The sequence below is a fragment of the Acomys russatus genome, chromosome 25 (genome assembly GCF_903995435.1).
Source record: "Acomys russatus chromosome 25, mAcoRus1.1, whole genome shotgun sequence".
Classification (NCBI taxonomy): domain Eukaryota; kingdom Metazoa; phylum Chordata; class Mammalia; order Rodentia; family Muridae; genus Acomys; species Acomys russatus.
The window spans coordinates 31,495,311-31,522,494 of NC_067161.1; the positions used below are offsets into that span (position 1 = coordinate 31,495,311).

Sequence of the window (27,184 nt, forward strand, 5' to 3'; positions counted from 1 at the left end):
AAGGCCGGCCCAGCTGAGCCTCAGACTGCATGCTGAGAAAGCCAAGAGACAGTTAAATTTTGATGCTCCATGAACTACCTAGTGATGCCAGTAGATATTGCCCATTGGTTCAGAATCATGGTAGTAGGTTGCAGAGCCTTTACCCTAGACCAAGCACTGTAGCTGAGTCAGTGCTCAGTCCCACCAGTCTGCTGTTTTAGAGGAACTAAGACTTTTAAGCCTCTGAGTTCACAGCAAGTTCAATGGTCAAGTCAACATGAGGGGTCAGGGTTAGTCTCTTCAGCATTGTATCTGGGCAGTCTTGGTGCAGATCCAGTGTTGATGTCAGGAGACCTCAGCCACCCATGCTCCTGCACCTCAGTCCAGCGTTGAAGAGACTTTCTGGCCCAGCTGGGAATGTACAGGCATGACAGACTGCATTTTCTAGGCGGTGGTTATCTAGGCCTCTCCCTGCTCACATCTCCTCACAGGGGCTGCTGACCTGACCCAAAGCTGCTCAGATGAGTCTCTCAATGACAGGATGTGACATGTGGTCATGGGATTAATCAGGTCAAGGCATAAACTTTGATTTGCTAAACCTCACAATGACTGCTTGTCCCTAGGCTGCAGGGCTTAGCTGGCAGTTATGCAGAAAGCAGAAGGGTTAGCGCCAAGCTGAAGGAGCCCGTTCTCTGGTTTCTTTCAGGACTCCACTGGCCAGTTTGCGATGGAGCAGCAAGGTGGCAGCAGCACTGTGAGCCACATCAGGGAACTTGGGTTTCCTAGGTGGAAACTACCAAGTCCTGTCCTACAGGTTAACGCTCCAACTTCTAAGTGGGCACGATTTCTCTTGTCACCTGGGAACAGCACATGTGTAGATGGCAAACCATCGAGTCCTCTGCAGGAGGGCTCTAGGCTAGCTGACCCAGCACAAGGTGAGCGAGGGACTCATGAGATCATGACTCCAGGGGAAGGCCACTCCAACAGGGCCCCTACCACTGTCCAGCTTCCTCAAACTACCACATCCCAGACAGACCGACCTGACAGGAGGACCTTAGAGCAGACATGGGCCACAGGGACTCTTCAAGCAAATGGAAGGCCCTTGGCTCAAGGGGCACGAAAGACCTCACCCATGCAACTTCACAATCTCTTTACAACTGGAGAGGACTTTGAGGATGACCTGTAGCCTTCACTTTGATGATCCCTGTGTTATGTCGTTCCTCTATGCCAGTCCTCCATGCCACAGATGGGGGCACTTTGGAACAAATAACCCAACAATAAACATGCCTGTCAAAAAGATTGTTTCTCTTGCTACAACACTAGTAAGAACCACAGGATTGGTTAAAGTGCATATGCCATTTTATTATAGGTTATTTAAACATCACATCAGAGGAAGCTACATGGGGGTTTTCTTTAAGCATTAACATTAGACACAAGAACTAAAGTATGGTCACTAAAAAGAGAAACAGTATATGGTGAGACACTTCAGTTCTCCATCCCCCAGGGGCCGTAGGCCCCAGTTACCTGCCACCTTTGGCTCACTGTGAACAGCCCCCTCCTTAACATAACTGTTTTATTTATTGACAATAACTATCAGTATATTAATCACTTTTAACAAAGAAAACACAGAATTCTGAACTGTGGTGCAATGCTCGCGGCAAGAGTAAATAGGAGCGCGGTGTGCCTCTGCAGCTCCCTGGCAAGGGCCAGGCCTAGGGAAGGCAGGAAGCTCAGCCACAGGTAACTGCACACTTGGAACTCTCACTTCATGTCACTTTCCTACTTCCCACATTCCCACCTGAGGATTCTGGAGGAATATCAAGAAACTGGCCCTATAAAGGCCTGCTGCTCTACTCAATGCAACTAGAAGACAAAGGGGGTGGGCCACAGGGCTTAAGCACAAACGCTATCACAATGGTGGAGGGTGCTTTGAATACTGGATGGTGTCCAGAGCAGCTCCAATGTCATAATTCTTGGTCTGTAGGAGCCTGGTGAGCCAGCCACCTTCATCAGAGAAGCCCATGGAAAGCATCTGGGAGAGTGACTCGATCAGCCGGGGATCAGCCTCTGCCAAAACAAGACAGGAAAGTAAGGAGCCCCACAGCACTTAAAAGTGAGCAGCCAGCTAACAGGCCAAATAGCTTGCTTTTTAGACTTTCTAGGTGCTATTCTGCCATGAAGCATAGAACAGACAGAAGACATGTTGAGAAATTAGTGCAGTTATTTTCCAGTAAAATTGTATTGCCAGATGTGGTGGCTCAAGCCTGTAGTCCCAACACTCAAGAGATGGAGGCAGGAAGATCACTCGAGGACATCTTGAGTAACAATGAGACGCCACCTCAAAACCAACCCAAATAAAAATCCTTTGTAGATAATGAAATGTGAATCTCTTAACTGCCTGTGACTCCCCTTTTATTATTACTTGGCATATGCATCATGTGTACCTATGTTCCTGTGTGGGCACACATGTGTGAGTGAAGGTGTGAAGGCTCATAGCTTAAGTAGGAGTCTTCCAACTTGAGTGAGTTAGGGTCTCTCAGTGAGCCGACAGCTTAACAATTCCAGCTACCCAGCTTGTAAAAAGGAATGAGTCTGCCTCCCAAGGCCTGGGGCCATAGACACCTGCCCAGGTTCTGGCTGTTTTGTTTTGTTTTTGTTTCTCAAGACAGGGTTTCTCTGTGTACCCTTGACTATCCTGAACTTGTTTTGTAGACCAGGCTGGCCTTGAATTCACAGAGATCCTCCTGCCTCTGCCTCCCAAGTGCTGGGATTAAAGCGTGCGCCACCATCACCAGGCCAGCTTCTGGCTTTTTACATGGGTCTGGGAACCCAAATTCATGCCACCAGGCTTGCACGGCAAGCACCTTATTCAATGAACAGTTCTCCAGTTCTCCCTAACTCCACCTACTTATTTATTTAGCCTGAGAGGGTTTCTCTGTGTAGCCTTGAAGTCCTGGACTCCCTTTGTAGATCAGGTTGGCTTTGAACTCAAAAAGATCCCCACGTATTTTCTTTTTTAAACCAGGCAGTGAGTGAGTCCAGCCCAGAGCCTCGCATCCCTGAGATCAGCAGTCTGCCATGGAGGTAAAAGACCTATGCAGCCAACATGGCCTTGAACTCATGAAAGCACCTCCCCCAGACTCTCGCCCACTCAACAGCTTGCTGCCCCTCTGCTCTATCCTCAAGAAAATACTCTTTGAAGCCCAAAGGCCAAGTTTGGCCCAGAGATAAGTTAACCACCTAAAACACTTGCTCTGGGACATGGGAGCTGGGCTCTCTCTTCTGTAGCATGTACACTTGGGACTGCCTGTCCCTGTCCAGCAATTTATAAACATTTCTGCCTGGTTTCTACTGGGGCCTTGGCTGTGGTGCCTGCCATTGAAGTTTGCAACCCCCTGAGGAAATGGTGTGCAGAATTTGAGTCTACTTCATGGTGCACGGCAGTCCAAAGCCAGTGTTGCCTTTCCTGTCACATCTGCCTTCTCAGAATACCTGGGTATTGAGATTTAGAAATTCCTAAAATGAGATGAAGTTACTGTTAGTTAATGCAGACAGAAGGTCAGAACCATGTTTTAGTTTTCTCTGCTGTCACCTCACAGCCTCACCTAGTAGGGTACTGCAGGCAAGCCTACCATCCCAAGCCACCCTGAACTACACAACTAGGCCATGGGCTGGAGAGATGGCTCAGAGATTAAGAGCACTGTCTGCTCTTCCAGAGGTCCCAAGTTCAATTTCCAGCAACCACACGGTAGCTCACAACCATCTATATGTGATCTGATGCCCTTTTCTGGCCTGCAGGTGTACATAATAATAAATCATTAAAAAAAAAAAAAATCATCCCAGGCCATGCTATCCTTTTCCTATTACCAAGACCAGACAGGATACTCTGAAAGCAGGGAAGGAAAATGAAACTTCTGGTGACCACATGCCTGGTGGGAGATGTGGGTACAAGGCAGCTTCCTTCAGTCCAGTAGGTCCTTCCTGTGAGGGGTCTAGAGAGCTTGGCCCTTCCGATTCTGGCATCTGTAGAGACTGGAGTTCACCTGTGGATGGGTCCACTTCTTTGGAAGACAAATGTGTCCAGTCATCATCTCCTCCTGAGCAGTTATCAGACTCCATCTGTTCCTGGAATACAACCTGCTGTGAGCACAGGGGCCTAAGTGACAGGTGTACCCTCACTATCTGCTCCCAGCAAAGTGTGCCGAATTCCAGGCACTGGAGAGAGCTGCTTGAGAAGTCATATTTCATGAAGCCAGGAATTGAACCGGAATGTATGTCAGGTAAATGCCCTGATACTGCGTCATAGCTCCTGATCTAAGTAAGATTTTCTCTGCGGAGCCTACCAGGAGGCTCAGGGTGACTGAAGTCACCACAGAGACAGGGAGGAACAGGACCCCTCATGCTGCAAGATGGCGGGGGCTGAAACTGATGCCAGCAGACCTACCTCGGGCTGTCCCACTGACTCCAAGGCTATCTTTTTCATTTGCTCTGTCAGAGACTGTGCAGGGCCCTCTTCTGCCCTATCTGGCTTGCTGACTTCCGAAGAGCAGCTACTTGGCTGAGTACTGCCCTTGTCTTCTGTGCCTGTGCTGGAACTTTCTGGGGAGGTAGGTGTCAGGCGGCATCTCTTCCCTCCATGTTCAACATCAATGTCAACTTCAATGCCTAGAGAGGAGAAGAACTGAGCCGTCAAGTCCAGACATTTCGGTGAGTTGGGCACTGTGGGCTGAGGAAGTGTTGTCAGACTCAGTCCCCAACAAAGCATATGGCAGTCACAGTAAGGTGCAGTGGCTGGACTCAACCCCAGAGCCACATAGCTCTAGACATGACCAGATAACCATGTGACATGACAGACCATGAAACGACCCCCATTGGCCAGAAACAAACAGCTGAGCTCCTCTTCCCAATCCCAGCCCTCTAACAAGCCCATTGTCTTGGTCCTTTCCCTTCCTCCAAACCACAAAGTTCCCCCAGGAGGAACCTTGTTTCTCCCAACCCAGTAGGAGAGCAGGCTGCAGACCACTACAACACATGGACAGAGTGCCTAGCCATGACTGCTGGAAGCCACTGACACACAGGACCTCATGAGGTGACAATTATACATCTGAACTCCAAGGTTCAGGTCTGTGTGGCCGAGACTGGACAGCACCCAGCCAGCCTACCAGCCTGCCCATGTTTATGGTGGGAGAAAGACACCCAACAGGTTCACCTGTACTGCTTTTCAAGTTAACTTAAAGGTACACAAGGACGGCACCCTACAGCTGCAACAGCTCCTTCTCACTGACTTTGGTGGCAGCTCCCTACCACACACCATTCAACCCCCATCCCACTGTGGACCTTTCAACCCCCACAGCTCTAGCCTCCTGGTTCAAGTTCACATCTGTTTATCTCTTATTTTTTTTGTTTGGTTTTTCAAGACATGGTCCCTGTGTAGCCTTGGCTGTCCTGGACTCACTTTGTAGACCAGGCTGGCCTCAAACTCACAGCAATCCACCAGCCTCTGCCTCCCAAGTGCTGGGACTAAAGGCGTGCGCCACCACCACCCGGCTACTTTGTCAATATTTACCTCTCTTTTCTCCATCCTTTTAAGAGCCAACTTTTGATTAAAAAAAAAAAAAAAAAAAAAAAAAAAAAAAGCATCCGGTATTTACACTATCAGAACTATGTAAACATGGCTTGTTACTAGGATGTATGCTTTCTCTCTACTGTCAAGGTGTACCCCTCCTCCTGTTTCCTAACTTCGTGATTCCAGAGTGTCTCGTTTTCTATGGTTCATGGCTATCAGACACCCATGAGGTGTGGCCTTTCCTTGAAGAACACTCAGTGGTCAGACCCTCCTCTAGGCTGCCAACACATAAGTGATTTCCATACTTTCTAGCAAAGGATAGCTGGATCCTCATAGCGGAATCACCAGGTGGGATTCCTTTGAGGCAGGCTCAGAACCTAAGCTTTCTATCTCTCATTTTAATTTTAGTTTATGTGTTTTCCATGTGACATATGTACATCTGTGCACATGTGTGCTTAGTGCCCGTGGAGGTCAGAACAGAGCAACAAATCCCCTGGAAATGGAGTTACCACGTGGGGGCTAGGAGCCGAACCTGACTTCTGCAGAAGCAACAAGTGCTGTTACTCACTAAACCATCTCCAGGCCCTTCACTCAGTTTTAAAGCATTTTCTTATTCCTTTTGCTACATTTTTATGGCATGTGTGCTTTTTTTCGGTTGTTTTTTTTTTTTTTTAAAGCTTTATTTATTTATTATTATGTATATAGTGCTCTGCCTGCATGTACACCTGCAGGCCAGAAGAGGGCATCAGATCACATTATAGATGGTTGTGAGCCACCATGTGGTTGCTGGGAATTGAACTCGGGACCTCTGGAAGAGCAGTCAGTGCTCTTAACTGCTGAGCCATCTCTCCAGCCTCCCCACCCACCCCCACCCCCCACCGCCTCCTGGTTGTTTTTTCAAGACAAGGTTTCTCTGTGTAACAGCTCTGGCTGTCCTGGAACTCACTCTGCAGTTCAGGCTGGCCTCAAACTCATGTATCCACCTGCCTTACTTTGTAGACCAGGCTGGCCTCAAACTCCCATCGATCCACCTGCCTCTGCCTCACAAATGCTGGGATTAAAGGCATGAGCCACCACCGCCTGGCTATTTTTTTTTTTTTAAAGAGATTTATTTATTATTTATACAATGTTTTGCCTGTATGTACACCTGCATGCCAGAAAGGGCACCAGATCTCATTATAGAAAGTTGTGAGCCACTATGTGGTCACTGGGAATTGAACTCAGGACCTTTGGAAGAGCAGTCAGTTCTCCTAACCCCTGAGCCATCTCTCCAGCCCTATTTTTTGTTTTTTGAGACAGGGTTTCTCTGTGTAGCCTTGGCTGTCCTGGACTCACTTTGTAAACCAGACTGGCATCAAATTCACCGAGATCCACCTGGCTCTGCCTCCCTGAGTTCTGGGATTGCTGGTGTGCACCAGCACACACAGCTTTTAACAGACTCTTATGAAAGGTCTTCTAGCCACTTCTTGTACCGTGGCCTGTTATTCCCACCTCTCATACTTCATGGTACCAGGGCAGAAAGTCTTGCTGGAATTTTTCTTTTAAAACATTTTTTTATTTCTTTTATGTAAGCGTGTTCTATCTCCATATACACCTGTACACCAGATTCTAGTATAGATGGTTGTGAGCCACCATGTGGTTGCTGGGAATTAAAACAGGACCTTTGGAAGAGCAGACAGTGCTCTTGTCTGCTAAGCATCTCTCCAGCCTCCCTTAACTTCTCTCTTAACATGTGCGTGTATGAGGTCAGACAGAGGGCAACCTACAGGATTCAGTTCTCTCCTATCCTGTGGGTAAAATGGTGCCTGTCTACCTCAACACAGCTCTGGGTTCACTCTCTAGAGCCACACACAGAAAACTCAAAACCCTTGAGCCCCATCCCCAACACTCACACCCTATGTTTTCCTAAGTAGTACAGGGCAGGATCAGGGCTGTTGAATTCTCAAAGGAATAATGAAACCCCACACTGAAGGGCTCAGGGAGAATGTCTGACGGTGTATGGCCTGCTGTCCCCAAAGCCTGTGGTTTTCAAAGACCCAGTAAAGGAAGGCCCTGTGCCCTCAGTGTCAGTGACCACAGCCTGAGCCAACAGGGCTGATTCTCAAAGCACCTACTAGCAATAAAAGGCCCAGGCTCTGGCTCACCCCAATCTCTGCCTTCTGGAAGGTTGTGCTAACTCCTCCCCTCTGGGCCTCTGTTCTCACACAATCCATTAGAGGTAGTTAGCACGAGTCATTCCATGCTTAGTTCCTCAGACAAAGAAGAGGGGAAAGGAAAGATCCCATTACTTCCACAAGAGTTGAAGCTACCTCAGTTCAAATTACCCAGAGTCTTTTTCCCCTGGAAACTTTGCTGACTTGTGCAGCTCCAGGTATTCCACTACTTATCAACACACACTTCAAAGGCCTTTATCCTCCCAGAGGACTCTGAGCACTGCAAAATGATGCCTGTGCAGCCAAATGAAACCCCCATTGGTCCTGATACGCCACCAGCGGGGCCTGGTCTTAGCTAGTGAGAACCAGAGGAACCTGGGAAACCTCCAACACAAGTCAAAAGCATTACCAAGACCAATGAGGGTGGGACCAGTATTGAGACTGTGCTGGGCCCCCACACTCTTGTCTACTGAAGGATTCTTCCCCTACCCCAAAATAACTAGGTTTTCACAAGCCAAAATTCACACTCCAGTAGCCAGAGAGATAGATAGTTCAGACGGTAAGAGCACTTCAGCTCCTGCAAAGGAAGCCAGTTTGATTCCCAGCACCCACTCCAGGCAGCCTGTACTGCCCACAACTCCAGTTCCCTCTTCTTGCCTCCTCAGGCACTAAGCATGCAAATGTACATATACACAGACACACACACACACACACACACACACACACACACACACACACACACACACACACACATGAACTAAACAAATACCCTCCAAAGCACCCTTTGCTGGGGACCCTTATCTCCAACACAACACACACACACACATTCACTGACTTGTCTTCCAGAGAAGATGCTGGCAGGCACTAAAAGCTCACCTGTTGGATAAAGACAACAATCTTCCAGAACCCCACGATATCCTAAAGTGAGCCCTACTTCTCTCCCAGCTACAACTTGGCTGAAGCTCTGCAACATCCACCTCCTTAGAAAGAAGTGAGAACCTGGTCCTCTCAGGAACCTCTTCCTCCAATGCCATGCTATGTGGTCTGACTAAACTGCTCTGTCTATACTCGGTTTTGGTGCTGGGAATAGCACACAGGGTCTTAACATTCTACCACAGAGACATCAACCTAAGCTAGCTGTTCAACTGTAAAACCCAAATGTCACTGTTGCCTCAAAGCTGTGCTTGGAGCAGCATGTGCAGGATGGCCTCGGCTGGCAGCAAGCGGATACCCCACTCATCAGCATCACATACTGGATACAGCCTTTGCAAAGGCTCCTGTGGTCACCTCATAACACAGCAGACATAGTAACAGCAAGTGGGCAATTTTTTAAACCACACCAGTGTGCCCCAGAGCCAGTGCCTAGGATCACAGTACTGAGAGATGACACTGTGCTCCCCACTTTAGTAGACCTCCTCTGCCCTCTGCACAGAGCCAGGCATGACCCAAAGCACTTCTCTCTAGCACCTTCTCCCAGGTCTCAGAAAGGGTTGGGGTTCTTAAATGAGAAAGAAATCCCAGTACTTGGTAGACTAAGACAAGAATAATTCTTAAGTTTAAGGGACAGCCTGGGCTACATAGAACTCTAGCCCAGGCTGGGCTAAAGTGAAACCTTGCCTACAGAAGGAAAAAAAAAAAAAAAAAAAGCAGGGCATGGTGGTGCATGCCCGTAATCCAGCACTCAGGAGGCAGAGACAGGTGGATCAATGGCAGTTCTTTGAGGCCAGCCTGGTCTACAGAGTGAATCTAGGACAGCCAGGGCTATTACACAGAGAAAACTTGTCTCAAAAAACCAAAAAGAAAAAAAGAAAGAAATTGGCTCATAAACTCAGGCTGCTACCCCAAAGGCTATGATAAGCTAGCCCCTGTCTATGTTTTCTTCCTCCACCAGCTCATTCTGCTTTGTGTGGAAAGCTCAAGAACCAGTCAGGAACTCAACCTTGAGGTGTGGTCCACCCTCAGCAAAGGCTAATTTTACAAAACAAAACCTTGCTCGTGTCAGGCACACATATCTGCTCTGGCCTCTGAAGCATTCCAGGGAAAGCTGCCGGAGGCTCCTTGCACATTGAGTCACTGTGGTGGTCTGAATAAAATGGCCCCCACAGGCCCCTAGGGATTGGCCCTATTAGTAGATGTGGCCTTGTTGGAGGAGGTGTGTCACTAGGAGGGTGAGCTTTGAGGTCTCAGAAGCTCAAGCCAGTTTACTTCCTGCTGCCTGCCAACCAGGATGTAGACCTCAGTGCCTTCTCTAGGACCAGGTCTGCCCGCACACCACCACACTTCACAGCAGAACAATGTACTAAGCGTCTGAAACTGTACGCCAGCCCCAATTAAATGTTTTCCTTTGCAGGGCGCAGTGGTGCACAACTTTAATCCCAGCACTCAGGAGGCATAGGCAGGTGGATCAATGTGAGTTCGAGGCCAGCCTGGTCTACAAAGCGAGTCCAGAACAGCCAAGGCTACAAAGAGAAACCCTGTCTCGAAAAACAAAAGTTCCCATAATCATGGTGTCTCTTCACAGCAATAAAACCCAAACTAAGACAGTCACTAAGTCACAAGGGTGTCCCACAGGCTGACCAGGAAGCTCACTCACCTAGAGGACTGAGGGCCGCTGCCACACTCTCCCCCACATTCTTCAGGAAATTGACACTGGGGTCCTCTGACGGAGCAGAAGCTGCTGGATTTACAAGAAGGAAGATGACCTCTAATTCTGTGACTTTGACCCCTACCAGTCCCCGGACTTGGTGCCAAGGTTCCATCATCTAGATAAGCAGTCTTGGGAACCTGACCACACATGGTGCTAGCTCCTCTTCCCGCCCATTCTGCACCCCTGACCCCTGAGGGGGTAACATGGTGAGCCTTTCTGGGCACTGTGCCAGAACTCAGTACAGCCAATATATAAATATTGTGTTGGCACATGTCTGTAATCCAAGCACTCAAGAGGCTGAGGCAGGAGTCTCAACGAGCAAAAAATTAATAAATATCAAAAGGCAAAAATCTCAATATCGAGGCCAGATGTGGTAGCACACACCTTTAATCCCAGCACTCCAGGAGGCAGAGGCAGGCAGAAATCTGAGTTTGAGGCCAGCCTGGTCTACAAAGTGAGTCCAGGACAGCCAGGGTTACACAGAGATACCAAAAAAACAACAATAAAAAAAACCCAACCATCCAACCATACAAACAAACAAAAAAACCTCAAAGTCTAGAGTGTGGAACTACTTGTGAGGTCTTTGCTTTTAGGTTTTTTTGAGACAGGGCCTTGAATTCCTGATCTTCCTGCCTCTACCTCCTGAGAACTGAGATTATAGTCAGTGCACCACCACACCTGGCTTTGTGACCATGTTTGGTTTTAGATTTGAGCAACTTTGGTCTTGACAAAAACAAAACAAAATACATTGTAGAAATCCAGCCACTCACTTATACCCCGGAAGGCAGCATGGCAGGACAGGGTGTGCCACGTGTGGAAATTAGTGGCCTTGGGCAGACACCTATTCTAAAAGCCAGTTCAAAGCCAGCCTTACCTGGCTCAGCTGTGGGGCAAGGGCGAGTGTCCCCTGCTCGAGGAGGACGTGGGCTCCAGTTCCCAGGTGGGCCCATCTCCCAGCCAGGCCAGCCAAAATGCCCATGTTTCAGCTTCCGAAGCCAGCGGCTGTGAGAGAAGCTCTGGGTAGGAGAAAGCAAGACAAGGCAGTGAGGGGTCAGGACTCCTAGCTCCCACCATCCTGTGCCCCCCAGGACTACAGAAACCCAGCTCACATCAGAGAGGTGGCCAAAGGGGTTGGGAAAGATGAGCTTGCTGTGTTCTCTGTGCAGGCCCTTCCCCTCGCAGATGCTGCACAGGTCGTAGTCTGGGCACACACTGCACTTGTAACGAGTTCCCACAACAGGCCCATTGCAACCATCACAAATCACATTGGGGTGCACCATGTTTCGGGATGCCTCCTGAGCACATGGTGGGCGATGATCCCGCCGGCACTCCTTCTTCTCTGCAGGGAGAGTCAAAAGCTGTTAGAGCAAAGCCCCAAAGTTCCCCCTCCCTTGTCACTGCAACCCTGCACCTTGCCACCCACACAGCAGGAGCCTGTCTGCACCTCTAACAGCTCCTAGCCCCCAGAGCTCATGTTGGTCCCAGACACCGCAGACTCCTGCCCTACAGCAAGCGCCTGGATTCTGGCAGCGCCCTAGAGCAGCTCTTTACCTTTAATGTAGATGCGGAAGGTGTCTCCTTTCACGTAGGACATGGCCATTGTCAGCTCCTCATCACTGGAAAAGGCAACCAAGTCTCCGTCCTCATCTAGATGGTTTAACAGACAACACATCAGAGCCAGGGACAAAGCTCAGTGGTGGAGCACTTGCCAGCACTAGGAGGAGAGAAGGCAGCAGAGGGATCCAGGCCTCTCTGCTGGGTACACACGGCTGCCATGGACAAAGTCCATCTGCAGAGGCTCTAGACTCAACCTGGGTGCTCAGGCAAGCAGCAGGATGGCCACTCACTCTTGATACAAACAGAACGTTCTAGGTCCTGGACTCCAGGTGCATGCCGGACACAGAGCACATGTGGATGTGGAAAAGGACCCAGCCTCCTGCTACTCAACCTCTGGGTCACCTGCGCCCTCAGGCCACACCTAACAAGGCCCAGGTCCGTTTTCACCTAGGAAGTCCCTGCCAGGACCCTGGTCCTGGGTGGCCCAGTCCCTCAGGCCTTAGGCTGCAGAACGAAAGAAGGTAAGGTCCGCCTGTCCCCTCAACTATAGGGCTAGAAACCATTGTGCATTCACATGTTATCTAAGTCGTTTTATGGCTGAGGTTGTTTTTGTTTGTTCTGATTTATTCATTCATTCATTCTTTGATTTTTCCAGACAGAGTTTCTCTGTATAATACCTTGGCTATCCTGGAACTCTCCTTGTAGACCACGCTGGCCTCACAGAGATCTACCTGACTCTGGCCACCATGCCAAGCTTCTTCTGTTTTGTTGTTGTTTTGAAATTCTGTTTTGTTAGGGCGGAGGGCATGGGGGATGATGACACACGCCTTTAATCCCAGCACTGGGGAGGCAGAGGCAGGCGGACCACTGTGAGTTAAGGCCAGCCTGGTCTACACAGAGTCCAAGACAGCCAAGGCTACACAGAGAAACCCTGTCTGGAAAAACAAAAACAAAAAAAGAAAGAAAAACCAACCAAAAGCTCAGCCTGGTAATCCTAACACTCTCAGAGGCAGAGACAGGCAGATCTCTGTGAGTTCAAGGCCAGCCTGGTCTACAAAGTGAGTGCAGGACAGCCAAGGCTACACCAAGAAACCCAGTCTTTGATAAAACAAAACATAAAACCAACCAAAAAAATTGTATGACTGCATTTATATATAAAGTGTCCCAATAGTAAAATGAATACTAAAGTACATCAGCCATTGCCTGGAGCTGGAAAGATTAGGAAATGACAAACATCAAAAGAAATTACATAAAAGACAATTTATAAAACAATGAGACTCTAAATTTTAGAGTGCTAGGCTAGCATACATGAGGCTCAGGATTATCCTACCACGATATAAAGCAAAGGAATCCGGCAATTTCGAGTTCCAGGCCAGCCCAGCCATAAGGTGAGACCTGTCTCTGCTAATACTTAAAGAATAAGCTTAGCCAGGCATGGTGGCACACGCCTTTAATCTCAGCACTTGGGAGGCAGAGGCTGGGGGATCGCTGTGAGTTCGAGGCCAGCGTGGTCTACAAAGTGAATTCAGGACAGCCAAGGCTACACAGAGAAACCCTGTCTCAAAAAACAAAAAAACCTTTGTACACACTTTTACTGCGTGAATTGCGCAGGACCTAGTTATAACACTGAAAAATGTTCTCTCCAGTACTGGTGAACGCCTGTGATCCCCACACTGGGAAATTGAGGCAAGAGGGCTGCAGTAGTAAGCGAGACCAGCCTGAACCTCGCGTGAATTGAAGGCCAATCAGGCAGGCTACGTGGCTTTAACTCAGAAAAAAAGCAAAGCAAAAAAAAAAAAAAAAAAAAAAAAAAAAAGACTTATCAACCTGGCAGATCCACAGTCTTCCATAAGATCTCGATACTGTCCCCTCCCACAGGGAGGGCCTGGCCACCTCCCTCTTGTCAACAACTCCGAGCTCCACCCCATGCAGCCACCAGCTACTCCAACGCAAGACACTGAGCTGGTTCCGGGGTCCCCCGCCTCCCATCCCACGGGCCGCCCCACCCGGCCCCGCGGCTTGTTTACCCGCGTCACTCCTCTCCACCCCTCCTCCACGTCGGCCCGCTCCCTGCCCTTCCGGGCTTTTAACTGAAACCTGCACCTGGCGTTACAGGGAGCAAGCAAAGGGAGGAATATCGGCTGTAGCCTGAGAGCCGCCTGACCATCCAAATCCCCCAGGGGAGCTGCAGGTCGCCCCGCTGCGTCCTCGCCCAGACCCGCCACATCGTGGTGGGGGAGGCTGGCTTCCCCGTCCCGGCCCCTCACCGCGGTAGTGCGCCTGGAAGCCGCCAGGCCGCAGCGTTGGGAACAACACGGCCACTCGGCTCAGCAGCCTTTCGCAGGGCCCTGGGCCCGATGCAGCCTCGGCCTCCGGCTCCGGGCTGAAGCAGAAGCTGAAGCGGCGGATCTCGCGGGTCGCTTCCTCCTTCCCCAGAAGATAGGCCTTCACGGTGAACGAAGCCATGACAGCAGACTAGGTACAGACGAAACTGCTGGGCAGCTGCGGCGCCGAGCCCAACCTTTATAGGAAACGAGGAGCCACGCCCCGTGTGGGCGGGATCTCTCTGAATCCCGCCCCCCAGCTGGCTGGGCTGCCGCGCGAGCCCCCTTGACTGGGGCCCCTGTCAGGTATGGGGAAGGGGTTGCTCTCACTGACAAGCCCTTTTTCTCCCTCCCAATACATGGGTGACCCCAAGAGACCAGCCTCATCTCCACTTGTTGGGAAAAGGACCCGTAAGTGTCCGAGCCTTGGGGCCTACCTGGTTTGGGCCTGCCTATGACTCAGCAGTGTTGTCCCTAAATCAAGGGGGATGCCAAGCGCAGAAGCGAGGAGGGCCGAACAAGATGGTTCACAAGATGCTGTTCTGAGCCTTTCAAGCTTAGTGTCCCAGGGGTAGTCCTCCACCATACTCTCTCTCCCTGGCATACATGACCAGGCCCTAACAGGATAAAAGGACATTACCCCTCTAACTTAGGCCTGATCCAGTTTAACAAGGATCAGATTGAGAAGTGTTGAAGAAACACTGGCAGACTTTCCACAAACCCATCCTAGGTAGCCAGGACACCAGCGCCCGTGGCGTGCGGGCGTGCGTGCGTGCGTGCGTGCGTGTATATAGCTCAGGCCCTGTTGGCCAAAGGGATCAGACCACCTGCCCTACAACTAGGAACCAGTCCTGTGCCATAGGCTTGTAACCCAGCTGTTTTAGATGCTAAGGCAGGAGGATACCAAATTCAAGGTCGCCCCCAGCAGTTTGGTGAAATTGTCTCAAAATAGAAAGTGATGCTACCTGGGTGTGGTGGTGCTTACCTTTAGTCCCAGCACTCAGGAGACAGAGGCAGGCAGATCTCTGTGAGTTCAAGGTCAGTCTCGTCTACTAAGTGAATCCAGGACAGCCAGGGTTCTGTTACACAAAGAAACCCTGTCTCGAAAAAAAAAGACAGAAAGAAAGAAAGAGCCAGAAGTGGTGGCACATGCCTTTAATCCCAGTACTCCGGAGGCAGAGGCAGGAGGATCGCCATGAGTTCGAGGCCAGCCTGTTGTACAAAGCAAATCCAGGAAAGCCAGGGCTATTACACAGAGAAACCCTGTCTCAAAACAAAAAACGAACAAACAAAACAAAACAGAAAGAAAGAAACTAATCCTAGCACTTGGGAATTAGAGGCAAGAGGCTCAGGAGTTCAAAACCGACCCCAGCTACTTGAGGCCTCTCAAAAATAAATAAATAAATAAATAAATAAATACAATAAGATAAAATAAAATAAAAGGGCTGGGTATACACTTTAGTATACACCTCACGGGGTTACTACCAGTGGGGATTTGGTGCTTAGGGATATAGCTCAGTGACAGCAACCCTCAGTGCAAAAGCCAAAACCAGGAAGTACTGCTTTCTCTGGCAAAAGTGACTTGTTAGCTGTCATGATGACACCCATCTGTAACCCCAGCACTTGGTAAACTGAGCCAGGAAGATTTCTAATTCAGAGCTAGCCCAGGCTGGTATAGCAAGTCCTCTCAGAAGCAAATGAAATGAATAAAAGTAAAAGGAGCTCTTAGCAGGAACCCAGGCCGTGGAGGAGTGTCACCCTGTAAGGCCTTCAGGCACAGTCCTGTCAATAGACAAACTTACAGTAGACGGGCTGGGCAAACCAGAGCTCGAATCATCTCCCTAAGGCAAGTGCCTAGGGTCCTGATTCCCATCTTTCCCCGGGGCCTCTCTAGGAGCTGGATTTGTGGGAGCAGAGAAGCCTCCAATTGTTAGGAAGACTCAGCAAGGGACAGTGATTTGCCACAGGGGTGTAAAAGCCTTTTCTCTGCTGGCTGGAAGGTTCACACCTATGCCCTGTCCTGTGGAGGGCAATTCCATCTGAGGGTCTCCCACCCTCCACCCACACTCCATCAAGTTGGTAGCCCAGGAAAAGAGGAAAAGGCCTCTTACCCTGCAGGAGCCTCTGCTAAGGAAAAAAAAAAGGGCGGGGGGGGGCCACACACGTTAATCCTGATGGCTGCTGCTGGCCAAGCATGACTCAGCAGCATAGTGGCCTGCGAGCCTTAATGCTTCCTATGGGCCTAGAAGCCAACGGGGAATCACCAGGAGCTGCTTAGCTTTGTCACCAGTGGAAGAAAGAGAAATGTCAGGAAATGGGGCCCTGGGAAAGTTGGCCTAGAGACTCCTGTCTCTGGGAGATGCCCTGGGTTCCAGGCCAGGCCATCATGCCGGATTGCCTAGAGCAGCCCAGGCTGTCTTCCTAGTTCCCAGGCCAGCCAGGGAGGTAAACAAGGCAGTGGTTGGGGAACCCCCTGGCAGGGCCCTCTCTGCTGGATGCAGTCAGGTGGCCTGGGCCAGGCAGTGACTCAGAGTCTCATGATCATGATCTTAGCTGGGGGATCCCAAGCTGCTGCCATTGCTGTAAGGCAGGATGGAGAAGGGTCTTGGGCTCCGTGTGTGTGTGTGTGTGTGTGTGTGTGTGTGTGTGTGTGTGTGTGTGTGTGTGTGTGTCTTTGTGTCTTTGTCTATGTCTATCTTTGTGTGTGTCTGTGGTGTGTGTGTCTTTGTGTCTGTGTCTATCTTTGTGTGTGTGTGTGTGTGTGGTGTGTCTATGTGTCTTTGTTTATCTGTGTGTGTCTGTATCTATGTGTGAGTGTGTCTGTGTCTGTGTGTCTGTATCTGTGCGTGAATGTGTCTGTATCTATCTGTGTGTATGTGTCTCTGTGTGTGTCTGTGTGTCTGTGTCTCTGAAAGTGAACCTTCAGGGGACAAGGTTGCCAAGATAAATCAGACCATGAATCTTGCGAGTGTCTAATGTTTTTTTTCCCATGGCTTCCCCTGTCCTTCCTCACCCTCTGAAGCCCAGAATGGAGGAAAGGAGAAACGTCAGCACCTGAATCAAAAGATAGGACTGTTGACTATCGTTGGGCGCTTGACTGGCCTCATCTTGGGGAACTGGGTCAGGAGTGGGAAAACTTGCTGCCCCTCCCCAGGTTATTCCCCACAAGTGACTAATTATCTGTTGGCCTTTGGGAGCATAGGCTTCCAGTAAAGTCAGGGTAGAGGCCTTAAACGGGTTGAGGTAGATGTGTCAGGAACACAGAAGAGACCTAAGTCAAGAAGTAGGTTCTGGCCGGGCGTGGTGGCGCACACCTTTAATCCCAGCACTCGGGAGACAGAGGCAGGCAGATCGCTGTGAGTTCGAGGCCAGCCGGGTCCACAAAGTGAGTCTAGGACAGCCAAGGCTACACAGAGAAACCCTGTCTCCAAAAAACAAAACAAAACAAAAAAAAAGAGGTAGGTTCTGTGAGAAGAGCAGAGTGGACAGGACCTCTGCCATCTGTCTCCTTGGGTTCCCCCAAGGCCTGGCAATGGTTTTTCTCCAGTTTGATTCACATTTTTTGGTTTCAGGTAATCCACAAATGTAGAAATGAGCTCAAGCTGGACTGTAGAAGGATTTCTGGTGGTGAGATAAAAGCCAGTATTCCTCAGGAACCTACGAAATGGGTTTTCATCCCTAAAAGAAGTCATTCCCTGTCTCTGGCCAAAGGGACATGGTTTCCCACTGACATACACCTATAGTGTACATCAAAGCCCGTGCTGGCTCCCAGGCTCCTTCAGTCCCTACTCACTAATTAGACATTCCAAAGCCCCCATGCTAAGCCAGGCTTGGTGTGCACGCCTGTACTTGACAGGCAGAGACAGGCAGATCTCTTGTGTGAGTTTGAGGCCAGCCTGGTCTACAAAGCGAGTCCAGGACAGCAAGGACTACAGGAGAAACCCTGTCTTGAAACAACCCCCAACCCCCAGGTGGGTGGGGGGAACCCTCCCATACCCAGGCCTCCTCCTCCCAGAAACATGTTTGTTTATATAGAGGCAATGTTTTCCCCCCTGAGACCTACCCCTAATCTCTGGCTATCTCCACGATACTCTTGCAGATACCTCTGGATATTTTCTTTCTCAATCTCTCCACCCACCCTCCCACCCCCTCCCCGCAGGGTTTCTCTGTGTAGCCCTGGCTGTTCTGGACCCTTTGTAAACCAGGCTGGCCTCTAACTCACAGTGATACTCCTGCCTCTGCCTCCCCAGTGCTGGGATTAAAGGCGTGTGCCACCACGCCTGGCCCTCTCTCTCTTGTTTACAATAAAAACTTTTCCCTAATAATGGAGCAGGCATGTGGCAGTCACTTTGCCACAGCACCCAGCATGTGGTTGTGGGATGAAGCCTCCAGATGATGCTGCCACTGAGGATTCAGGCTGAGATGCTCTGCTTGGGCCATTCTTAAAGAGACTGGGGGCCATCCTTAAAGAAACAGCCCCTCTAGATCCCTGCTCCATGTAGGCCCAGTGAGATGAGTTTCTCTGCGAGAGGCTGGGATGCCCCGGCTAGGGTAGCCACTCTCTTCCACTCAGTCACACTGGAGTGACACACTCCAAGTTCCCAGATATGCCCAACTCATCCCACCTGGTCCTCTCCCCGCAGGTCCTCACACCTGTCTAGACCCCTTTCCTTCCCCACCTCTGAATGGCAGTTTCCCTCCCTAAATACTATCTCCTGAGGAGCATCTTCCCTGGCCACCCTTAAGAAAGGCCTCCAAGTCCTGGACATCATTTTGCTTATGGCTGGCTGGCGTGCTGTCACTGCCTCCTCAGGTCCCTCCATGGCTTTCAGTTAATATCCTTTTGGGAGTCAAGAGTACAGGTGGGTCATGCTCAGCTCTTAGGTCCTGTGTTTTTGTTTGTTTGTTTGTTTGTTTGTTTTGTTTTTTGGTAGTGTCAGGGAGAAAACCCAGGGCCTCCCTTCAGGCACACATCCCCAGCCTCTCTTTTAGCCCAAGCATGAGGTGCCTGGCCCTGTGGCAGGAGTGGGGACACAGCCCAAAGGCTCTTAAGATTATTCTAAAAGAAGAACAGCAGAGAGAGTTCCATAATGCCAAGTTGTCGGGGCCGCAGAATCTAAGGACCCTCCAGCCCCTCTGGAGTTGGGCCACCCATGTGGGATGAAAGAGGGCCACAGGGTTGGGGTTTGACTCTAGCATGAATCCATGCTCATCAAGGTGAGGGGAGGGAAGGGGGGTTGGCACAATACACAGGGGCGGTGAAGCTGTTATTGGTACCCAGAGGGAAAAGGGAAGCAGAACAAGGCCCAAGGTGAATACACAGATGCAAAGCTCAGAGGCCCAAGTTGGCAGAAAACTCCCTGTGAAGAGGTACAAGAGAACCCCAAAAGGGCAGAGGAGGAGCCCTGGAAGGAGGGCAGCAGACTACCTGGGGGAGGCTGTTCTCTATGTACCCCCCCACATGTGTGTGCATCAGCAGGGCTCCTTCTTGACCCTTCACTTTGCCAACCTGTTTTTCAAGATTCTTTCATGTAAGGCCACCGTTCTGCTTCCTCTCCAATGTTGAAGTCAAACCTGTCCCTGGCCCTCTCCTGGGTGCTGCACCCTTAGGTACGGGGTCTGAGACTCAGATAAGTGAAAAACAGGGATCTGATGACCTCGTTCCCTTTGTGAGTCTTTTCCTAACTCCACCCCTTTCCCATGTGATTGAGGCTCCCAAAGCTAGGGGCTAGGCCACATGTTAAGAATGATTCTAGGAGCCGGGCGGTGGTGGCGCACGCCTTTAATCCCAGCACTCGGGAGGCAGAGGCAGGAGGATCGCTGTGAGTTCGAGGCCAGCCTGGTCTACAAAGGGAGTCCAGGACAGCCAAGGATACACAGAGAAACCCTGTCTCGAAAAACCAAAAAAAAAAAAAAAAAAAAAAAAAAAAAAGAATGATTCTAGGTGCCTTTAATCCCAGCACTCAGGAGGCAGAGGCAGGAGGATCGCTGTGAGTTCGAGGCCAGCCTGGTCTACAAAGGGAGTCCAGGACAGCCAAGAGAACATAGAGAAACCCTGTCTCGAAAAAGCAAAAAAAAAAAAAAAGATTCTGGGGGCCCTGGAAAAATGGCTCAGAGGTTAAGGGTACTTGACTGTTCTTCCAGAGGACCTGAGTTCAATTCCCAGCAAACACATGGTGGCTCACAGCCATCTGTAATAAGTTCTGGTGCCCTCTTCTGGCACTAAGGTATACATGCAGATGTAGCACTGCATACATTATAAATAAAATAATTTTTAAAAAATATTTATTTATTATGTATACAGTGCCCTGCCTGCATGTACACCTGCAGGTCAGAAGAGGGCATTAGATCAGTTTATATATGGAGGCAGAGGCAGACGGATCGCTGTGAGTTCAAGGCCAGCCTCGTCTACAAATTGAGTCCAGGACAGCCAAGGCTAACACAGAGAAACCCTGTCTCAAAAAACAAAAAACAAACAAAAATCAAAATAGAATTAGCTCCCTATAGAGGGTCAGAAGACAACTTTTGGCAGTCAGTTCTCTCCTTCTACCATGTAGGTCTTTGGGGTGGTACCACTTAGGTCATCCAGCTGGATGGCAAGAGTCTTTACACAGTAAGCCATCTCCCCAGCTTTTTTATTTTTACTTTATTTACTTATTTTAAGATGGCTGGCCTGCAATTACTATTAAGACCAGGCTGGCCTCAGACTGTCAGTAATTCTCCTGCTTCTGTTTCCTGAATGCTGAGGTGACAGGTGTGGACACCTTAGGTTTGGATCAATAGTATTCAAGAGTACTAAGCTGCCTTATTTGCAGACCCCACCTCTACGCCAGAGTTCCAGAGAAAGCCACTGAGATAATGCCTAGAAGCCTGTGGCTACACCCTGTCCCTCACACCAACAGCAATTTCTGTTGACTGTAATTCCTAATAGCAAGAGTAATCATCTCATGTATCTTTTATGCCAGGAAACTGAGTGTTACATATCTATAAAATCAGCCCGCTCCCTTAGTGTGAGACCAACTATGTGATTAGCTCTGGCCAAGGCCAGTGACAAGGCAAGTGTTTCTTTATCTGCTAAAGCCAAAGCATCTGTAGCTTTCTTTCCTCTGCCAGCAAAGCATTATCGCAGTTGCTAACCCTGAGGCCTGGGCAAGAACTAAAAGGAGTAGAGCTGTCAGAGTCCTTGATGGACAAGCAGCTTTGATGATGAGCATACTTTTATTAAAACCCCCCCCATCCCATTCCAGACCATCTTTTCCCTGCGTGCCTATTCAGGGACCTCTACCTTCCTATGTCTATTTGGGGGAGGGGGACTGTGAAATTAAGGTAAAGTTTAATCGCATTTCTTTACTTACCTGTTTGTATTTGTATGTGTATGCCACAGTGTGAATGTGGAGGTCAGAGGGCAACTTGCAGGAACCATGTGGGTCTGGGAGAGTCAAAGGCAGATCTAAAGCCTTCAATGGCTATACCCACCGAGCCATCTCCACAGTCCTGGTGGTTGTGGCTGTTAACTGTTTGGCGTTAGAGTACGGAATGGTGAGCTTCTGTTGGACATTGTGTGTGTGTGTGTGTGTGTGTGTGTGTGTGTGTGTGTGTTTGTGTTAGGCCTGTGAATTTAGCCAAGCCATGGCTATACAGAGAAACCTTGTCTTAAAAACCAAAAAAAAAAAAAAATTTTAAAAGAAAGAAAGAAAGAAAGAAAAACAGGAGCCAGGCATGATGGTGCATGCCTTTAATCCCAGAACTCAGGAGGCAGAGGCAGGAAAATCACTGTGAGTTCAAGGCCAACCTGCTCTACAAAGCCAGACCAAACAACAACAACAAAAATTAACTCTTTACTGGTCTGTGCATATCTGTCGATTTATGTCAGTTTTTGCTTTTGTCTTTTGTTTTTGGTTTTTTTGTTTGTTTGTTTGTTTGTTTTGTTTTTTGAGACAGGGTCTCTCTGTGTAGCCTTGTCTGTATTGGACTCACTTTCTAGAACAGGCTGGCCTCGAACTCAGAGCGATCTGCCTGCCTCTGCCTCCCCAGTGTTAGATTTATGTCAGTGTATGTTTAATTACTAGATTGTTGTTATGTGCTTCATGTTCTGGGAAAAAGGCCAAACTTAATTCACTGACCATTTCACCCTTGACTTAGTTGCTTGTTTTGTTGGTTTTGTTTGCTTGTTTGTTTTTTGTTTTTGTTTTTGTTTTTTTTTTTTTTTTTTTTGGAGACAGGGTTTCTCTGTGTATCCTTGGCTGTCCTGGACTAACTTTGTAGACCAGGCTGGCCTCGAAATCACATTGATTCACCTGCCTCTGCCTCCTGAGTGCTGGGACTAAAGGCATGTGCCACCACTGCCTGGCTGAAATTGATTTTAGAGATTGCTTACACTGTTAAAATTTGGTTTTGTTGGGGAGGAAGGTGGTGCACCCTGACTTAAAAACAAAGCAAAGCAAAACAAAAGTATTGGTTTTGTTTTATAAAAATGGTTAATGAGGGAATGTTATAACCTGCTTAAACTCTATAACTGCTCCATTGAGAGCTACTTTAGCTCTCTGTGGCTTTTAGCAGATCAGAAGCCATTTTGCCTCCGAGTCTCCATTTTGATCATAAAGTGAAATTAATTAAGTTCATGTTCTCAGGCTCTGCCTGGCTGGGAGTTGACTAGCCTTTTACTCACAATTCAATGCTGGCTGAACATTCTGCTTGAATTAATGATTAATGTTGTACTTAAACAAAACCACAAAACCAAAACTGCAGGATGGTGGGGAACTGAACAGTCCCCAAGCCTATATCCTAGCCAATCACCTTAAAATGCTTTGTCTAGCTGCCTGGATATTATGCTCAGAACAAAATCAATTCTTCTTGTGTTTAGCTAATCAAAATGACCCTCCCCCTTGCTTCCTACCTGGTTACCTGGCTGTTATCTGGTTACAGTCTTTCTTATAAAAAGCTTGCCTTAGAAACAGACCTGCAGCACACACCTGTAATCCCAGCGCTTGAGAGGCAGAAGCAGGTGGATCACTGTGAGTTCCACGCCAGCCCGGTCTACAGTGAGTCCAAGACAGCCAGGGCTACACAAAGAAACCCTGTCATGAAAAACCAAAAAAAGAAGAAAAAAAGAAAAGAAAAGGAAAGAAAGAAAGAAAATAAACAGACATGCATCACAGGCTTCCCAGTCCACTGTGTCCCTGGATATGGTCAGTCTTAGGGTGTGGCATTCTAATAAACCATCAATATCTGTCATTGGTGCTCGATTAATTTGTGGGGCAATTCTTGTATTATAACAGCCCCAGAAAAAAAATTAAATTAATGACAACAAGGGGGCTTTAGAGATGGCTCAGAAGTTAATAAGAGCACTGCCTGTTCTTCCAGAGGTCCTGAGTTCAATTCCCAGCAACCACATGGTGGCTCACAACCATCTATAATGTGATCCGATGCCCTCTTCTGGCCTGCAGGTGTATAAGCAGGCAGAACACTGTATACATAATAATAAATAAATACATTTTTCTTAAAAACCAACCTAATAGCCAGGCAGTAGTGGCGTACACCTTTAACACAAAACAAAACCCAAAATAAATAGATAAATAAAAGCCTGTTTCAAATGCTGTCAGTGCAGAATAAGTTCCATACAGTGAGTGCATCTGTTCTTTTGAATTGCCTGCCACAGCTCTAGTGGAAGTAGATGAAAATCCTTGTGATTTCCGTTGTGACCGGCACACCACAGATTGGGAAATCCACAGGATGCTCTTCCAATTCATAACTGAAGGACACATCAAGTTTCACTTAAAGGATAGTGAAACATGCATGCATTTTATATTTCCCTCTGCTTTGTTCTTGATTCCCACCAGGGCTGGGAGCCCCTACGCCACCTCCACAGGTTGTCCCAGACCATGGACTGAACCTGCAATCAGAACAGCTGGGGCTCCTGTGGGCTTTTAATGCCAGCTTTCGTCTGCACAGTGAATTACAGGCCAGCCATGGTTACAGAGTGAGCCACTGACTCTGAAAAAGGAAGGGGAGTGGGGGTTGGGGGGGAGGGCAACTACTGTGTTTTCACTGTGTGGAAAGTGAGGAGAACAAAGGGGGAAACAGCCCACAATTCCCCCCCCCTTGGTTTTATTGAGACAGAGTTTCTCTGTGTAGCCTTGGCTGTCCTGGACTGGCTTTGTTTTGCTTTTTTTTTTTTTTATGGTTTTTTGAGACAGAGTTTCTCTGTGTAGCCTTGACTGTCCTGGACTCACTTTGTAGACTGTCCTTGAACTCACAGCGATCTGCCTGCCTCTGCCTCCCAAGTGCTGGGATTAAAGGCGTGCGCCACCGACACCACCGCCCGGCTGGAAGGCAGGAATTTTCAGGGCCCATGTGGGTCCCCAGGACCTGAAGCCGAACCTCTGAACTCCAGATAAAGGTGTGTTCAGAGGTTCACCAGCTTCAAGGCAAACCGCCAAGCTAGGAACTGCCTGGAGGGACTCTAGGTGGCAGGAAGGCCCAGATTAATTAATTACTACTAAGGCGAAGACAGTGGAAAATAGGACACACGCCAGGCAACTGCTGCAGTTTTAAAGGGAGAAGGAGGCTGCTGTGAGGTCCTCACCCTGAAACGCCAGCTCTACCGAACCTCATGTAGTCTGTGTCTACAGAGGCCATGCTCCCCAGACACCAGGGGCCTTCGGGGCTGTCCTCATCCCTGCTCCCCTCCTCCAAGGTAGTAATAGGATGGAGGGGGAGATCAAATGTGGTCACCTACAGCCCATCTCCTTCACACCCACTGGTCTAATAGTTGTAGCATCTCCCTTAAACCATCCCATTTAAAGCGCGAATACACGTTTTGTTGTGCATATACAGAACCAGGGCTACAGGGTGCTGCAGACAGATACTGATGTTGCCGGAAAGTACTCAGCCACATCTCCAGCTGGGATAGACTCTTTTCTTTGTTTTATTTCAAGACAGGGTCTCTCTGTGTGGCCTTGGCTGGCCTGGATTTGCTTTGTAGACCAGGCTGGCCTTGAACTTAACATCGATCCGCCTGACTCTTCCTCCTGAGTGCTGGGATTAAAGGCGTGCACTACCACTGCCCGGTTTATTAGATTTATTTTTAAGTGTGTGTCTGCACTCAGGTTAAGCTTGGAGGTGCCTGATCCCCAGAGAGCTAGAGTTCCAGGCAGTCGTGAGCCACCTGATACGGCAGGTAGGAACCTTACTCGGGTCCTCGGGAAGAGCAAACAGTTAAGTACTTTAACCTTTAACTATTGGGCCATCTCTCCAGCCTTACTATTTTTAGGACAGTTCCACTGTTTAGCTCTACTTGGCTTAGAATTTTGAATTTTCTATGTATATCAAGCTGGTCCCAAACTTTTTTAGGGGGTTGGGGGGATGACAGGGGCTCACTGTATACCCCTGGCTGGTCTGGAATTCACAGAGTTCTAGGCTTGCCTCTGCTGCTCAAGTAGTGGGATTAGAGTCCAGGACAGCCAAGGCTACACAGAGAAACCCTGTCTCGAAAAACCAAAAATAACAAAACAAAAAAAACCTCACCAAAACAAAAACAGTGGCTTTCAGGCTGGGTCTTGCCTTCTGTGCCTCCCCATCCCCGCCCACCCCCAAGTTCTTACTATGCAGCCTTGGCTAGATCAAGCTGGCCTCAAACTCATAAGGATCCTCCTGCCTCCTGGGTGTGGGCCAGTGCACTCAATGTACACACACACACACACATATCACCACCATTGTAGCTTTTGCTTTCCTGATTGCCCTCACCCCACCCCCACACACATATATACACCCCACATCCCAGGTAGCGACCTCCGGGACATCACCCACACACATATATGTGTGGATAGCACTTTCGTGCCACAGTGAGCATGAGATCAGAGAACAAATTGCAGGGGTCATTTCCCTCCTTCCAGCCGGTGGATCGTGAGGGATGGAACCCGGGCTTGACAGCAGCCATCACTCTGTTCTTAGGTAGCTCCATTTTACAAAGCAGCAGCGTTTGGTTCCATTTTGAATGTCAGTGAGACCCAAGCAGGGAAGTAAACACAGCGCTTCCAAAATGCACGCCCAGAGGCTGCCCTGGCCCAGGCAGTCCTTTCATTGTGTGTTCAGTTCCTGGTTCCGCAGAGGCCTGCGGAGAGGTCTGTAATGAGTCCTGACGTGAAGGCGCAGCAAGAGACCAGCAATAAAGTCTGAGGCGGCTGCTCTACAAATAGGAGCAAGAGGCCCGCGTCACCCTACGGACCTGGTGCCCCGCTAAACTGCAGGTTGAGCCTGACTCCCGCCCACAGCAGCCCCGGCACTGGGAAGCTAGCGAGCTGGGCTCAGAAGGGTGCTCCAACACCTACAAACAACAGCTGTGTTACTCCTGAGAGCGGCCCATTGTCCTTGTTCCATAAAGTCGGAGCGCCACCCCCGGTCCCTTGCATACCATCCGGGGTGCAGCAGAGAACGTCCTGAGCAGGGAGTACTGGTGGGCGCAGGAGAGGGCGGCGGGCACTCCTGGCTAGCCAGCTGGCTGGAGACAATCTAAGCTCGGTCACAACCGGCCCCTCCCAAGCCTAGACCCTCTGGGTCTGGCTTGAAGGTCTGTGTGTAAGGAGTTGCTCGGGGGATCTTCCGGAAAGGAGATTTGTGGGGGCAGGCACCTCCGCCGTCCACCACTGCTGCGCAGTAGCTGACCCTCACTCAATACCACCGTAGCCTCGACTTTCCTGAGGCTAGACCACCTCTCCCTTAAGGCGCACTATTCCACGGGCGCGCCATGGTCCCAAGGCGGGCCTCCCCCGATCCCCGGAGCTGGCCTCCTACCCCGCCCCCTCGTGGTGCTCCCAGCGGCAGCGGGTGATGCGGCCCCTTTAAATCCCGGCCGCCCCGCCCTTCGCCGTCGACTCGGCGGCGGTCCCGGATCCAGCCGGGCCGCGGCTCTTGCCGCCTTGCCCCAACCCTGCCCCGCCCCGGCCCAGCCTCTGACCGA

General features: G+C 49.5%; 2 protein-coding genes across 6 annotated transcripts in view; one reads left to right on the forward strand and one right to left on the reverse strand.

The window, feature by feature from the left end:
* The window catches only part of Mrnip (MRN complex interacting protein), a 26,524-nt gene extending 24,913 nt beyond the window's left edge, over nucleotides 1–1,611 (forward strand). Inside the window, exon 7 of the mRNA XM_051167426.1 lies at nucleotides 686–1,611. Coding sequence (XP_051023383.1) covers nucleotides 686–1,165 — 480 coding nt within the window. The 3' untranslated portion in view covers nucleotides 1,166–1,611. The remainder of the gene's footprint in view (nucleotides 1–685) is intronic.
* Nucleotides 1,611–14,409, reverse strand: Sqstm1 (sequestosome 1). Of its 5 annotated transcripts, none has more exons than XM_051167425.1 (8): nucleotides 14,170–14,409; nucleotides 11,897–11,992; nucleotides 11,455–11,684; nucleotides 11,220–11,361; nucleotides 10,292–10,372; nucleotides 4,424–4,644; nucleotides 4,023–4,104; nucleotides 1,611–2,046 (listed from the first exon to the last, which is right to left on the reverse strand). In XM_051167425.1, the coding sequence occupies exons 1-8, from the start codon at nucleotides 14,366–14,368 to the stop codon at nucleotides 1,889–1,891; spliced, it is 1,209 nt and encodes a 402-aa protein (XP_051023382.1). In that variant the 5' UTR covers nucleotides 14,369–14,409; the 3' UTR covers nucleotides 1,611–1,888. The 5 variants fall into 5 exon arrangements, with proteins under 5 accessions (XP_051023382.1, XP_051023381.1, XP_051023380.1 ...); XM_051167424.1 differs by having other exon boundaries at nucleotides 3,909–4,104; nucleotides 14,170–14,407; XM_051167423.1 differs by lacking the exon at nucleotides 14,170–14,409 and having other exon boundaries at nucleotides 10,292–10,375; nucleotides 11,897–12,060.
* Nucleotides 14,410–27,184: the final 12,775 nt, after the last annotated feature.

What these genes read in the sequence shown, in the direction of transcription:
- Sqstm1 (XM_051167424.1), bottom strand. Translation starts at nt 14,368, where the DNA reads ATGGCTTCGTTCACCGTGAAGGCCTATCTTCTGGGGAAGGAGGAAGCG. An exon ending in AGCGGCCCTCAGTCCTCTAG is followed by an intron (nt 4,645 to 10,291) that starts GTGAGTGAGCTT and finishes TCTCCTCTCTAG; the next exon opens with GCATTGAAGTTGACATTGAT. An exon ending in GTACCCACATCTCCCACCAG is followed by an intron (nt 2,047 to 3,908) that starts GCATGTGGTCAC and finishes TTGTTTTGGCAG; the next exon opens with AGGCTGATCCCCGGCTGATC.